Raw genomic sequence first — 15,176 nt, 5'->3', positions numbered from 1 at the left:
TTCGTGTATTAATCTGGTTTTCTCTCCTCTGATCCCTTCATTTCCTTTTTCTGAAGCTCCTGTTATTCATGTTAGATCTCTTAGACTGTCCTCTGTCGTTCTTCTCTCTTTTTTGCTCTACTCTCTGAGAGACTATCTCAACTTTATATTTCAGTAATTCTACTTAATTTAAAAATTTTACTGTTTTAATTTCCAAAATTTTTGTTTTATGAATAAATTTTTGCATAGCTTTCCATTCTGTTTTCAGAGTTGTATTATTTTCTATTATTTCTCCCAGGACATTAGAGAGGTTTGTTTTTTTTCTTTTTTAAGTACAGTTGATTTACAATATTGTGTTAGTTTCAGGTATATACCACAGTGATTCAGTCATATATATATATCTTTTCAGATTCTTTTCCCTTATAGGGCATTACAAAATTGAGTATAGTTCCCTGTGCTATTTCGTAGGTCATTGTTGGTTATCTATTTTATAGAGAGGAGTATGTATATGTTAATTTGTCCTTCTCCCCTAGAGAGGATTATTATTAACAGTTTATTTTTTTCCTATGCCATGCAGCATATGGGATCTTAGTTCCCCAACCAAGGATCTAATCTGTGCCCCCTGCACTGGAAGTGCAATCTTAAGCACTGGATCACCAGGGAAGTTAGAGGTTTTTTGTTTTATAATGAAGGTTTCTTTTGCTTCTGCATCATCTGTTTTGTCCGAGTTTCTTTTTTTCCTGTTTATTTATATTTATTTTTTTATTATAGAGATTTTTCTCAAATATCTCATGATCTGTGTTGTTGATTTTACTAAGGTGATGGTTGGAAACTCAGTATGAGTGAGTGAGGGCTGTCATTTGGTGAGTTTCACTATAGGGCAATCTGGCGCACACCTGACCGTTTCATTGTGGGAATGCCTCAGTACCTGTAGGTTAGTTTCTGTAGGTCTTTTTTCCTTGATCTAGTCAGTTTTCTTAGGGAGGAATCCTCTAATCTCCCACTGAGTGAAGCTCACTGGGAGACAGGTTGGAGAGTGGTCACCATATTCTGGATGCAGATGTTCACCAAGTTCACCTAAGTTTAATACGATGGTCACTCTGACCTTAACTGCACCTGGTATCTGAATTTAAAATCTCTTAGATCCGTTGTCTTTAGATAATACAATTTATTATCCTTTGTCAGCAATAGGAGAGGAGGCGGCGTGGTTGTAAAAAGAAGGGAAGGGACTCCACAGCTAACTTGTTCCTTTTAAAAACTTTATACTCAAGTCACTTCTTTCTAGACCCATACTGCTTTTAGAAGTATCGTGTGTCTACTTTTAGAAGTACCATGCGTGTCCAGTTGCTGATCCTTTCCAAGGTTTTATGGCCTGGATCAGTTTGCATCTTAATATCTTCTGCTACTATAAGCTTGTGTTTTGAGCTTTCACTGCTTGAATTGAAGCTATTAAATACAAAGAAACTAAATTTTTTCTAGCTTCCAAAATTTTGAGATTTCTTTCCTGTTATTCTTTTTCTAAAAAATCCTAGTGGTTTTAAAATTTGTAACTGTTGTTTTACTTATCATTTTATGGAGTTTTGCGAGCATACCAAGAAAAATGTATGTTTAATCTGATAGGTTCAAATCCATGACCCATATTTATCTGTAGGCAGACTGACAGAAAGCTTATTGTCCTAGTTTTTGTTTAAAAAAATCTGCTTTTTAAGTACATTCAGTAGAGTCTTTTACAAAAAGATCGAGAGAAAAGAAAGAGAAGATTAATTTAGATAGGCAAAAATAGAGGATTTAGTGAGAATGATTATATGATAATCTGAGAACAATTATAAAATACTTCAGTGAAATTTCATCTTGTTTTGAGCTGCTTCTACTCAACTGGCTTCAAGGAGAAAGTAATTTTTCCCCATGTAATCATGAAAATACAATGTATACGTAAAAGTGGGATTTTCTTGGAAGGGAAGGCAAAAAATCTCAACTGTGTTTGCTATAACTTTCTGGGATTTAGATGTTGCTTCTTTTCTGACAGGAAAGATACATGATATAATCTAATAAAAAAGTAAAGGTCCAGTGATATAGTGGATTATGTAATTATAACCTTGCCACTTTGTGTGGGTGTGCTCAGTCATGTGATCCTTTGTGACCCATGGACTGTAGCTTGCCAGGCTCTGCTGTCCATGGGATTCTCCAGGCAAGAATACTGGAGTGGGTTGCCATTTCCTCCTCCAGCGGATCTTTCCCACCCAGGGACCGAACCTGTGTCTCCTGCATTGGCAGGTGGATTCTTTACCACTGAGCCTCCTGGGAAGCCTGCCACTATTACTACTCAGAAATGCTAGATAATATATATTAAGTTGGCCTAAAAATGTGCCAACCTAGTATTACCTTATGAACCAACAATAACTTATGGAAAAACCCAAATGAACTTTTTGGTCAACCCAATATAAGAAGCAAACTTAAATGCCTAGCTGAGCTTGGAAGAAAGTAAGAGAAAGGTCAAGAGCAGGAGCCTAGGGAACGCAAGAAGCTGCACTGATGGCACAGCTCCCCTGGACTCGGGAAGGTGATGGTGCTGGCTTCTACCATGCAGGCAGGGCCTAGGGTTCTAGTGGTCACGGGGACAGTGGGCTAAGCCTTGGGCTCACAGGAGGAGAGCAGTGAAGGTACTCAATTTCCGTCCTTCCAACTAGGCTCAACATTCTCTCTCACCCCGTATCCAATCTGTCAGCAACTCTAATTCACACCACCTTCAAAATATATCCAGAGTCCAACCACTTACCACCTATACTGAAGTCAATATTCACTTGGTGTTAGCTATACGTTCAGTACTTTACATACTTTAAAATGTTAATTTTATGTTATGTGAATTTTACATCAATTACCAAAAAAAAAAAAAAGATTCTGCCCTGCATTAGAGATCAGATTAAGGGTATAAGCTTCCTATTCAAACCAGCTGAATAGCCTCGAGGTAGTTGGCCTTTTAACCTGAGAGGGAGGCATGAGCAAGAAAGCAAATAACCAGGCTTTAGAACTTCAGAAATATGTCTGGAAAAGAACTTTACATGTGTCTACAGGCCCTTGGAAATGATTAGATGCAAAAAGATTTAGAAGCCCTCTAAGTTTTGAATGAAATTATAAATAAACCAAAACCTGGTCCTTTAAAAAGACCAAAAAAGAAAAAACAAAAGCTTTGCAGTGTGGTTGCCAGAGAAAAGACGTGTGGGAGAATGGACAAAATACATAAAACCATTTTTAATAATTTTTCCATCAGGAACAAAAGTATTTCAGACATTACCATTTCTATTCAATATATTCCTGGAGGTCCTATCTAATGTACTGATAGGAAGAAAAGAAGAAAGAAAGAACGAGAGAGAGAGAGGAAAAAGAAAGAAGAAAGGAAGAACGGAAAGAAGGGTGGAAAGAAAGAAAAAAACAAAATACGTATTGGAAAGGACGAAAAAAATCTAGTCATTTTTCACATATTATCAGTTGAGTTCAGTCGCTCAGTCGTGTCTGACTCTGCGATCCTATGGATTGCAGCACACCAGGATTCCCTGTCCATCACCAACTCCCAGAGCTTGCTCAAACTCATGTCCATTGAGTCAGTGACACCATCCAACCATCTCATCCTCTGTCGTCCCCTTCTCCTGCCTTCAATCTTTCCCAGCATCAGGGTCTTTTCCAATGAGGCAGTTCTTCACATCAGGTGGCCAAAGTATTGGAGCTTCAGCTTCAAGCATCTGTCCTTCCAATGAATATTCAGGACTGATTTCCTTTAGGATTCACTGGTTTGATCTCCTTGCAGTCCAAGGGACTCTCAAGAGTCTTCTCCAACACCACAGTTCAAAAGCATCAATTCTTGGGCACTCAACTTTCTTTGTGGTCCAACTATCACATTCATACATGACTACTGAAAAAAATTGTAACTTTGACTACATGGAGCTTTGTCAGCAAAGTAATGTCTCTGCTTTTTAATATTCTGTCTAGGTTGATCATAGCTTTTCTTCCAAGGAGCAAGTGTCTTTTAATTTCATGACTGCAGTCACCATCTGCAGTGATTTTGGAGCCCCCCAAAATAAAGTCCGTCACTGATTCCATCGTTTCCCTATCTATCTGCCATGAAGCAATGGGACTGGATGTCATGATCTTAGTTTTTTATAGAATTGCGATATAGAAAATGAAAATGATTTTTTAGACAAACAATATTACCATGAAAGAGTTCAGCAAGACTTGGGATATAAACATCAGTATGCAAAAATTGACTGTATTCCTATTAACCAAAAATTTTTTGAAAATGTAGTTTAAAAATATCATATAGAATAACAATAAAAACAGATATCAAGAAATATATCTCACAAAAGTTGTACAAGATCTTTATGGGAAAAATTAAAACTCAAAAGGTTTTGAAAGACTTAGGAAAAGAGACATAGCATGTTCAGAGATGAGAAAACAGTATTTTAAAGGTATTAGTTCTCCCCATACTAATGTCATTCCAACTAATATACCAACATTTCTTTTGTGTGTAACTTGAGATGTAGATTCTACAATTCCCTGAAAGAGACAGAAGCCTAACCAACATAATTTCTGAAAAGGAGAAAGTAGATGAACTTGCCCTATAAGATATTAAGGCTTCTCCTAAAGTCATAATAACTAAAATGGTGTAGTACTGGCCCAAGGACGTAGAAATAGACCAGAAAAATATACTATATACAAAGCAAAAGAATGAAAGTTGTTTACATATGAAAACATATGTGGCAAGGTTGGCATTACAAAACAAATGGTGAAGGCTGAGTTATTCAAAAAATGGTTGTTGGGCAACTGCCTATTTATATAGAAAATAATGACATTTGATTCTTACCTCGTGTTTGCTCAGTCGTTTTAGTCATGTCCGACTTTTTGCCACCCTACGGACTGTAGCCCTCCCTCTAGACTCCTCTGTCTATACGATCCTCCAGGCAAGAATACTGGAGTGGGTTGCCATACCCTCCTCCAGGGAATCTTCCTGACCCAGGGATTGAACCCGTATCTCCTGCATCTCCTTCACTGCAGGCGGATTCTTTACCCACTGAGCCACCTGAGAAGCCCTCCTACCTTATACTTTACACAAAAATAAAATGCCACCTGTTTTAATGATCTACGTTTAAGAAGCAGAATTAAAATTTTTTGGGAAACAATATAAGACTATCTTTGTAACCTAGGGAAAGTCACCTGGGAAGCCACAGAAAGCATAGATCACAAAGAGCAAGACAGATGCATTTGCCGACATGGAAGTTAAAGACTTCTGTCCTGATAAATGGATAAAGAGATGTGGTACATACATATAATGGAATAGCACAGCTGTTTAAAAGAATGGAATAATCCCATTTGTAGCAACATTGATGCAACTAGAGATTATCATACTACGTAAGTCAGAAAGAGAAAGACAAATACCCTATGATATGACCTATGTGTGGAATCTAAAATATGACACAGAGGAACCTATCTATGAAATAGAATCATGGGCATAGAGAACAGACTGGTGGTTGCCAAGGTGGGGAGGAGGTTGGGGGAAGGTTGGAGTGGAGGTTGGGGTTAGCAGATGTAAGTTTATACATGTAGGAGAGATAAACAACAAGGTCCTACTGTACAGCACAGAGAATTATGTTCTGTATCCTATGATAAACCACACGGAAAAGAATAAAAAAAGGATATTCATATATATATGTATAACTGAACCACTTTGCTGTACAGCAGAGAGATTAGCACAACACTGTAAGTCAACTATACTTCAATTTAAAAAAATAGTAAAAAAAAAATGACTTCTGTCCTAAAAAAGATACTCCTGACAAAGCTAAAATCAAGCCACATATTGGGAGAACATATGTTAACGTTATACAACTGCCTAAGTGTTAGGATGAAGAATTATATACTCATTCTTTAATCGTTATAAAATCAGTTTTATACATTAATATGATTACAAACTGTTAAAAAGATAAGTACCCCATTAGCAAAATGGCTAAAGGATATCAACAAACAGTTCACTGAAGAAATTCTAATGGTTAATAAACATATAAATTGCTCCTTGTCATCCAAAATGCAAATTTAGACAATATTTTCTTTCCCCTGTCAGATTGTTAAAAATTATAATCTGATAATCCCAAGTATTGGAAAGATACAGAACCTTTCATACAGTACTAATGGAAGTATAAACGCACAATCTTTGGAAAGCAATTTTAAATTATTTGCTTAATTCAAGGGTGCCTATATTTTAAGATCCAGGAATCCAATTTCTATGTATATATTCTAGAATGATGGTTTAAAATAGGATCAGGCATCCCAAGGGGTTCAGATGACCCACTGGAGAGCAGAAAAGTAATACTAGAACCTCTATTTGTTTTAACCTAAAAAACAAGAAGGAAATGAAAATATTTAAATTTTAACATATGGATAGCCACTGACATCTTCCCTAGGTATGGTGTAAAATAATTAAATCATGAAAGTTAAGGTGTTTTGAAAGTAAGGTGGAAATTCCACAGTGATGAGGAGTTGGCCACCGCGTACTCATTTATCCATTCTCTTGTAGTGTATTGCAACACCTATGATTTACATACATCTGGGTACGTGAATGTATGGGTAATATTATTTAGTTTTAACTAAGCTAAAGAATAGACATGTGGCTTAATTATATTAATGCTAATAAGGCAAACCTAAACAACATGAAAATGACAAAGAGAATATATCTCTGCTTCTTGTCTGAATAGGCCACCTTCCATATTTAGAGACTTTAAAGTCATTTGTAATCAGTTCTGACTTTTAATCACATTGCTATCATTAAAATATATTATTAAAATTTTTCTTAATCAGAGTTTTATTTTCTTAAGAAGACAAATTATTTGATTTTATTTCATCTTTGTCTCATTCTTTAAATTTCTACTTTTCTGTATGTTTTATATAAGATTATTATAGGATAATACATAATTTATATATATTTAAATGCATTCTCAACAATACAAATAAATGTGCATGATCAAAAAATTCTGTAGACCTCTGTCTTAGAAACATTTTGCGAGCATGTAGCAAAAGACATGTACAAAGGTGTTCAATGCAGTGTTGTTCATAATAAAGAATTTGGAACCTACATTAATGTTGATAAAAGGGGAAAGGACAAGAACACTCTATTTCTTCAAATAGTAATGAGATGCTGTCAGAAGCTAAACTGATAAATTAGAGCTAAGTGTATCAAAATTAATACATTTCAAAAAATAATAATGTTGAACTCAAAACAGATTGCAGAAGGATAAGCTCATTAGAATGTCATACATAACAAAGTTTAAAAGTACAAACCAACTATAGATACATATTATAGCAAAGGAATCAAAACACGCATACAAATGATTCATATCAGATTCATAATAGTGTTTCTTCTAGTGAGGGAGTGGAATGAGCTTGGGAAAGATTCAGAGGTGACTTCAATTACATCTATAATTTTATTTCTTTGAAAACCAAAGGCCCATATGCAATGTGGCAAAATGCTAAGGCCATATAAGGCTGGCTGATGATTACAAGGGTATTAGATATATCATTCAGAGAAACTTTTCACACACCTGAAATAAATGTTGGATGATATAATGCTGATTTTAGAATTTAATGATTGGGATTCAAAATGCGTTGTAAAACTAGACACTGTTGCTTATCCACTCTTTGGCTGTTACGCTGTATCCATCTTTTATGAACTTAACATATACTTATAAAAAAAACATATATTGCAGCTAGGTTTATACCAATATGTCTCCTGCAATAGATTAAACTTTGAAAAGTATCTCATTCATTTTTTTAAATCCCTGAAGACGACAAGCATAATACCCTCTACATAATAAGGCCCCCAAAGAATGTTTATTAATGAATGAATCTAAATGGCTTGAACAGTTTTATCTGAACTTTTTTGTTATAATTCTCATAAAGTACAACTGAATCCTAGGCAATGATTTTCTTTATTAATTCTTCTTTGTAGATTATATAAACCAATGTGACCTATTCTTTTTCCTGCTATAAAAATAATGTAGAGGGTTGCCCCTGGAGAAGGAAATGGGAACCCACTCCAGTATTCTTGCCTGGGAAATCCCATGGACAGAGAAGCCTGGCGGGCTACAGTCCATGGGGTCTCAAAGAGTCAGACATGACTTAGCAACTGAATGTGCACATACAGATTTCTGTCAACAAACTGCCCTGTTTTCTAGGGCGGCCGTAGCAAAGCTCTACAAACTGGGTGGCTTAGAACAACAGGACACATATTGTCTCAGAGTCCTGGAGAACACAAGTCTGTAAAGTGTCAACACAGTTTAAGGGATGGTTCTTTCTTCTCTTCCAGCTTCTTGTGGCCCCAGGAAATCCTTGAATTTCCTTAACATGTAGATATAACACTCCAAAAAAAAAAATGTAGAGGGTTGCTTTAAGTAAGTAGGGTTTTACTTAACTAACATCCAGTGCTTGTTTGCTGGGCTTATGGCTGTCATAGTCATTCTTATTATTCTTAGTGCCTAACATAGAGTTTGACAGACAGTAGATCTACAAGAGATATTTGTGGAATTAATCAATAAATAAAAAGTGCAGGGACTGCACAGATGAGAGAGGGATAGACTCAGCCTGGGAAATGGATGAGGAGATGATTCTTGAGTTGGGTTTTGATGGATGAGTAGAAGTTTTCCAAAGCAAGGAAAAAGAAGGAACGGTATGCATACAGGTATGAAATAATGCAACATGTATTTGGGGGAACTACAAGTAGTCTGGTAAATTTTGAGATTTATAAACTATAAGGCCGTGACCTCTGGGTGATGTGACTGGCAATATAGTCAGAAGGAAGCTCATTAAGTTAGGGAGGTTGGACTCTACCTCGCTTGGACAAAGGTGTACCACAGCGGGGTTTTAAGAAGGTTATAGATAGGGACTTCCCTGGTGGTCCAGTGGTTAAGAGTCCACCTTCTAATGCAGGGGACATGGGTTCAATCCCTGGGTGGGGAGCTAAGATCCCATAGGCTGTAGAACAACTGAGTCCATGGGATTCAACTAGAGAGAAGCCCTTGTGCTGCAATAAAAGATCCCGCATGCTGTAACTAAGACCCAGCACAGCCAAATAATAATAATTTAAAAAGAAGGCTATAGATAATGCTTACTACTTGCATTTTAAAAGAATACTCTGTGTCACTGTGGAGGATGAATGGAGCAGAGTAGAACCAAAAATAGGGAGAACAATTAAATCTGGGAATTACCATATTCAGACAAGCGGTAACTGACCTCAGAGTAAGACAGTGAGTGCCACTGGAATGGGCAGAAGGTGGGTTTAAAAGAGATTTAGCCATTCTGTGGAATACTATATAGCAATGATAAGGAAGAAAACATTAACATGCAACAACATGAATATCAAAAACATTAAGTAAAAGAAGTCAGACACAAAATACTATACACTGTATGATTGTATTTATAAGACATTCCAGAAAAGACAACACTATAGTGGCAGAAAGCAGTTTAGTAGTTGGTTGGGGTCAGGGGTGGGGGAAGAGTCAACTACAGAAGAAGGCAGATTTTAGGATGGAAGAGCTAGCCTACAACTTGGCTGTTGTCACACAATTGTTCACAATTATCACAGTTCATCATACTCCATACTTAGAGTGCATGAATATTATATATGAATAATACCTTGTAAATTATTTTGAAAGGTGAAAAAAATGAAGCTTATAATAAAAAAGATTTAGGAGGTTGAACCAACAGAACATGGTGAGTAAAAAGTATGTATATACTTTGCTTTATATGGTATCTGTGTTTCTAGAAAAGATCTGTAAAAATAAAATTTAAAATGCTCACCACAGGGAATTCTGTGGCGGTCTAGCGGTTAGGACTCTGTGTGTGCTTCATTGCAGGGGGCACAGGATTGATCCCTGGTCAGGGAACTAGGATCCCACAAGCCGTGAAGCATGGCCAAGAAAAAAAATCTTCAGAGGGAACTCTTCAAACCTTATGATTGTTTTAAAACTATTCTCTAACAGACAATTTCAGACATATAACAAAAGTTGACAGGTTATGGTTTTTCCCGTGGTCATGTATGGATGTGAGAGTTGGACTGTGAAGAAACCTGATCGCCGAAGAATTGATTCTTTGGAACTGTGGTGCTGGAGAAGACTCTTGAGAGTCCCTTGGACTGCAAGGAGATCCAACCAGTCCATTTTAGAGGCGATCAATCCTGGGTGTTCATTGGAAGGACTGATGCTAAAACTGAAACTCCAATACTTTGACCCCTCATGCAACGAGTTGACTCACTGGAAAAGACTCTGATGCTGGGAAAGGTTGGCGGTGGGAGGAGATGGGGACGACAGAGAATGAGATGGCTGGATGGCATCAACAGCTCGATGGACATGAGTTTGAGTGAATTCCGGGAGCTGGTGATGGACAGGGAGGCCTGGCGTGCTGTGATTCATGGGGTCGCGGAGAGTCGGACATGACTGAGCGACTGAACTGAACTGAACTGATATACTCAACATCCAGATTCAACCATTGTTAATTTATGGCCAATTTTTGTTTAATTTATACCCCATTATACTCCCCCACTCCTGAACTATTTTGAAGCAAATCTTAGATGTTATATAATTTCATTCATATATATTTTAGTATCAGTTCAGTTCAGTTCTATCTCTAATAAGTCAAAAACACACCCAGAATGCCATTATCACACCTAAAAATTACTAACATATCTTAATCTCATCAATGTCCAGCCAGAGTTCAAATATCTGTTTCATGATACTGTAAATGTTCATTTTTATAGTTTATTTGAATCAAAATCCAATAATGACTACATATTGCAACTGATAACTCTTCTAAGTCCTTTTTTCAGTAAGTTTCCCTCTACTTTTCCTCTTGGAATTTATTTGTTGACTAACCTGTGTGTTTCTTAATATAGGAAATCCTTCAGTTACACAAATAACCATTTTCTCCTTTAATAGGCTTTAACATTTGGGTTGCTTTAGAATTATTCTTTTACTATTTTAGTTGCACTGCAATAATCTTTGATAAAGAGATAGTCTGGTGATATAGGATCAACTGGTGATATAGGATCATCTCACCGAGTGTCCCAGTATGTTTTTGCTTTGGGCGGTTTGTCTCCAGAGCAGGGATCCTATGACTTGGAGCACTGTTTGGGTATCAAGACAGCTGTGGAACACTCACAGTTGTTTGCGGATCATCCGTTTTACCAGTGAAGATATTCAATCTGTCTTCACTTTCCAAAACTTTATCGATGTTTTGGGTCATAACATTTTTTACATCAGTTACTTGACTCTTCAGTGTGGATATCGAGCTGTCAACTTGATTGGTATTGTATTTCATCTATAGAGAAGTGAAATATAATATACATTTAATTTTCTATAAGTGAAATCTATTGTAATACATTGTACAAATCAGAACAAAGGTGTCAGAGGGACATCGCACTGGTATTTCAGCATAGAGAATCAACTGAGCCTCAAATTGTCCTACCTTAATCTTGCAGGAAAAAAATGGGGAATGGTGAGAGAGGGAATATATCAATGTATTCAATCAGCAATGATCAGAAGTGTTTTTTTTAATTTAAATTACTTATTTGTGTAGACTTTTTAAAAGAGCAGCTATGCTGCCCTGGTGGCTCAGGCTGTAGAAAATCTGCCTGCAATGTGGGAGACCTGGGTTCGATCCTTGGGTTGGGAAGATTCCCTGGAGAAGGGACTGGCTACCCACTCCAGTATTCTGACCTGGAGAATTCCATGGACAGAGGAACCTGGCAGGTTACAGTCCATAGGGTCACAAAGAGTTGGACAGGGCTGAGGAACTTTCACTTCACTTTTTAGGTTGACAATAAAATTGAGTGGAAATTTCAGAGTTCCTGCATTTTCCTTACCCCCCACCCCCAACACACAGCCTCCCTCATCATCAACATCCTGCGCTTGAGTGGTCCATTTGTCACAATGGATGAGCCTACAGTGATGCATCATTATCATCCAAAGTCCATAGTTTACCATAGGGTTCACTGTTAAGAGTGGACATTCGGTGGATTTGGACAAATGTCTAATGACATGTATTTGTCACAACAGAATCATACAGAACAGTTTCATAATGGCCCTTAAAATCCTCTGTGCCCCACCTATTCATGCTTCCCTTCTCCCTAAGCCCTAGCAACAACTGGTCTTTTTTTTACTGTCACCATAGTTTTGCTTTCTCTAGAATACCATATAGAGTCATACAGTATGGAGCCTTTTCGGATTGGCTTCCTTCACTTAGTAATATGTATTTAAGGTTCATGTCTTTTCCTGGTTTAATAGCTCATTTCTTTATATCGCTGAATAATAGTCCATTGTTTGAATGTACTGTAGTTTATTTATTCATTCACCTGTGGAAAGACATCTTGATTGCTGCCATGTTTCTGTAATTATGAATAACACTTCTATAATATCCAAAGAGTCGGTCACGACTGAGCGACTGAACTGAACTGAACTGAATATCCATATACCAGTTTTTGTGTAGATATGGTTTTTAACTCCTTTGGGTAAATACTGAGAAACACAATTGCTGGGTCATACGGTAAGAGGATGTTAGTTGTATAAGAAAGTGCCAAATTGTCTATCAAAGTGACTGTACCATTTTGCATTCCCACCAGCAGTAAATAAGAGTGCCTCCTGCTTCACATTGCCAGCATTTGGTACTGTCAGTGTTTTGAATTTTAGCCATTCTAATAGGTAAGTTAGGGGTACTTCATTGTTGCTGTAATTTGCAATTCCCTAATACATATGATATTGGGCCTTTTCATATGCTTATTTGTCATCTGCATGTCTTCTTTGGTGAGACATCTATTCAAATATTTGGCCCACTTTTAAAACTGGGTTGTTGATTTTTGTTGAGTTTTAAGAGTTCTTTGTATATTTTGGATTACAGTCCTTTAACAGATTTGTCTTTTGCAAATATCTTCTCTCAGTCCGTGGCTTGTCTTCTCTTTCTTATGACAGTTTCTTGATCCAGTGTCACAGTCTCTGTCTTTTAATTGGTGTATTTACACCATTAATTTTTAAAGTGATTATTAACATAGCTGGATTAATAGCTACCATATTTGCTACTGCTTCCTATTCATTGCTCTTGTTCACTCTTCCTATTTTTGTTGTCCACTCTATCCATATTAAAAATATATCTATATCTGGAGAAAACTGTAATTTAAAGGGATACCTGCACCCAATGTTCACTGCAGCACTATTTATAATAGCCAAGACATGGAAGCAACCCAAGTGTCCATCAGTGGATGAATGGATAAAGATGTGGAATATATATATAATTGAATATTACTCAGCCATAAAAAGAATGAAATAATGCCATTTGCAGCAATATGCATAAACCTAGAGATTACACACTAAGTGAAGTAACCAAAGACAAATACCACATAATATCACTTAAATGTGGAGTCTAAGAAAAAAGATACAAATGAACATATTTATAAAACAGAAATAGAAAACAAATTTATGTTTCCTAAATGGGGATGTAGGGGCAAGGATAAATTAGGAGTTTGGGATTAACATATACACACTATTATATATAAAAATAGATAACCAGCAAAGACCTAGTATACAGCACAGGGAACTCTACTCAGCAATATTTCACTATACTCAAAGCACTCAATACTTTGTAGTAACTTATAAGGGACAAGAATCTGAAAGAGAATGCGTGTATGTAACTGAATCACTGTGTTGTACACCTGAAACTAACATAACATTGTAAATCAACTGTATTTAAGTTAAACGGATCTTTAAGATATATTTAAAAAATAAGCTGCAGCTGTAGTAGGGTATTAAATAATAACTTATTAAGCACTTTGTGTGTGCCAGGTACTGTTTCAAGCACTTCACATTTATTAGCTCATTTAATTCCCCAACCTTTACACAAAGTAGTAATATTATCATCTTTTATTTTCTAAATAAGAAAACTCAGACTGAGAGAAGTAAATATATTGCCCAGTGTTACACAGTCATCGGCTCAATTGACATGAGTTTGAGCAAACTCTGGGAGACAGTGAAGGACAGGGAAGCCTGGTGTGCTGCAGTCCCCGGGGTTGCAAAGAGCTGGACGTGACTTAGCAACTGAACGACAGCACAACTAGAAGTAAAACTAGGATTTAGATCAAGAAGCTCTAGAGATTAAACCTTTACCTGTTGAATTAATGACCCCAGTTTTGTGAATTTACATATATATATATATGTATATAAAGTTCTGAAAGGTTCACCCCAAACTGTTGAGTGCTAACCTCAAGAGGGTCTGTTTGACAGTGTAAGAAATACTTATATTTCACTTTATATACTTTTGTATTATCTCACCTTATTACTGAACATTATTTTTTAAATAAAAATGATATTAAAATCCCCTGCACTTTGGCAGGTGATCATATCCACCTTAAACAGAACTCTAATTTTGGTCACTGGGCCATGCAACTTACGAATGACATTCTGTGAGGAGCTCACCAGTTGGATTTAGAAAAGAGGGAGTTGCTAGTTGAACTGTGTACCTCTAAGAGCATGCTTTCAAGTCCTGATTCTGGATACCTATGAATGTGACCTTGTTTGGAAATAAGGTTTTGGTGGCTTGTGTTAAGTTAGGTAGATGCCTCTATGGCTTACAGGTTAAAATTTTTTATTAAGACACAGTCAAGTTAAGATATATGGTGAATCTTTGATTTTTTTTTCATTCCTTTTCCCTTTTTCTCTCCTTTTTTTTTTTTCTCTTCTTTTAAAAATGTTTAATCTTTTTAGTCTAAGCTGCTGTTGCTGGTAAGTCACTTCAGTTGTGTCCAACTCTGTGCAACCCCATAGACGGCAGCCCACCAGGCTCCTCTGTCCCTGGGATTCTCCAGGCAAGAACACTGGAGTGGGTTGCCATTTCCCTCTCCAAGGCATGAAAGTGAAAAGTGAAAGTGAAGTTGCTCAGTCACGTCTGACTCTTAGCGACCCCATGGACTGTAGCCTACCAGGCTCCTCCATCCATGGTATTCTCCAGGCAAGAATATTGGAGTGGGTTGCCATTTCCTTTAATCTAAGAGACTCATCTAAATTTTGTTAAGATAATGTATTAATAGTCCATTCTATGTCATTTGGCACACAGACAAACACACACACATATGTATATACATATGTATATATATATATACACACATATATATTTATAAATAT

The 15,176-nt window shown here is 36.7% G+C and overlaps 1 protein-coding gene across 1 annotated transcript in view; it reads right to left on the bottom strand.

Moving 5' to 3' along the window:
• The window catches only part of LOC129561476 (uncharacterized), a 42,828-nt gene that overhangs the window by 3,998 nt on the left and 23,654 nt on the right, over positions 1–15,176 (bottom strand). The window contains exon 6 of the mRNA XM_088836131.1: positions 11,170–11,328. Within this exon, the coding sequence (XP_088692257.1) occupies positions 11,170–11,328 (159 nt within the window). The remainder of the gene's footprint in view (positions 1–11,169; positions 11,329–15,176) is intronic.

The sequence above is a fragment of the Moschus berezovskii genome, chromosome 5 (genome assembly GCF_049115385.1).
Source record: "Moschus berezovskii isolate FMDL1 chromosome 5, NW_MosBer_1.0, whole genome shotgun sequence".
In the NCBI taxonomy this organism is placed as follows: domain Eukaryota; kingdom Metazoa; phylum Chordata; class Mammalia; order Artiodactyla; family Moschidae; genus Moschus; species Moschus berezovskii.
Note: the sequence above shows the minus strand (reverse complement) of the source record. Positions and strands in the feature narration are given on the sequence as shown.